Source organism: Acanthamoeba castellanii (assembly GCF_000313135.1).
Source record: "Acanthamoeba castellanii str. Neff unplaced genomic scaffold scf7180000084707, whole genome shotgun sequence".
Lineage (NCBI taxonomy): Eukaryota > Discosea > Longamoebia > Acanthamoebidae > Acanthamoeba > Acanthamoeba castellanii.
In genome coordinates, this window is record NW_004457288.1 from 145550 (window position 1) to 146960 (window position 1411).

Below are 1411 nucleotides of genomic sequence, written 5' to 3' on the forward strand. Positions count from 1 at the left end.
GGGCGGGCCGCCGCTGGCGTTGATGTGAACCAGCGGAATTTCGCCCATGCTGCGCGAGAATTTCGAAGACTTGAGGGCCTCGGCGGGGGCGGCCGACGCCGGAGACTTGGCGGGTTCGGGCGTGGAGGGCCGCTCGGGCGAGGCCGCCGCCGTCGGTCCCGGGCTGGGCAGCGGCTTGCGGTAGGTGGGCACCTCCTCCGAAGACGAGACCTGCGAGACGAGGCTCCCCGTCGCCGAGTACCCCGACAGCGAGCGCTGGCCCCTGAACACACCAACGTATAAATATAAATTAATACGACATACACGATCACACCACACGACACACACGACACACACGACACACGACACACGACACACACACGAAAGGCGTACTTGAGAGGCGTGGTAGCGGCGCCTTGGGAAGAGGAAGAGTAGGCGGAGGAGCGGCCGCTCCGCTTGGCCTCCTGGAGGCGCAGGTAGATGAGCTTCCCGTCGGCGGCGTTGCCCGCCAGCTTCTCCATGTGGGCCTCGCCCAGGAGGCTGAACGACTTGCCGTTGAACTGCTTGAAGTTGTCCCGGTAGGCGCCCATCCCGATGCTGTCGAGGAACTCCACGACGCCGTCTGACGTCCAATTTTCGGGCGAAACGGCCGGCGGCTCGTCGGCCGACTCCGAATCCGAGACCTGCGCACACAGAACCCTCAGTCTCAGCCCTCTCGACGCGTGTCGCGTCGCGTCGCGTCGCGTCGTGTCGTGTCGTGTCGTGTCGTGTCGTGTCGTGTCGTGTCGTGTCGTGTCGTGTCGTGTCGTGTCGTGTCGTGCGTGTGTACCTCGGGCAGGGTGTCGGGAGGATTGGGGAACTGTTCGAGCAGCTCGGAGAGGGTTTGGATGAGGAGGCCCATGTCCTTCGCACCGCTTCCATTATCTGCACAGACCAGACACACACACACACACACACACACACACACACACACACACACACACACACACACACACACACACACACAGGACGGGACTTGGGTGAGTTCATCTGCGATGGTGGGGACTAAACTATGAATGTCAGACGGATGGGTTGCGAGAGGGCGGCGCACCGGCCTGGAAGCCCACGCTCGGGGTGCGCTTCTTGAAGACGAGCTTGAACATGGGGTCGTCCGCATGCGCCGTCATCACGTCGGTCAAACTCATCGCCGGGTCCAAGTCACGCAGCTCTGCGTCGTCGTGTGTCCGTCGCGTTATAGGCGCCTTGTGAGTGCCGTGCGCGTCAAGCGCTCAACGCATGCGATTGGGGCGTACGGGTCTTGTCCTTGTACTCGAAGATGCCGTAGTTGGAGGTGTCGACGAGGGGCTGCTTCTTCTTCATGGCGTCGATCAGGGCCTGCACGTCGCACGGCACCACGATCGGCAGAGTCTTCATGGTCATGTCCTCCAGGAAC

General features: G+C 62.5%; 1 protein-coding gene across 1 annotated transcript; it reads right to left on the reverse strand.

Moving 5' to 3' along the window:
• Positions 1 to 30: 30 nt before the first annotated feature.
• Positions 31 to 1392, reverse strand: ACA1_141090 (SAM domain (Sterile alpha motif) domain containing protein; the record flags this gene model as incomplete). The annotated part of the gene is made up of 5 exons (XM_004334138.1): positions 31 to 262; positions 373 to 662; positions 809 to 903; positions 1070 to 1186; positions 1272 to 1392. Coding segments are annotated over 5 exons (855 nt in total), but the record flags the coding sequence as incomplete, so codon positions are not given.
• Positions 1393 to 1411: the final 19 nt, after the last annotated feature.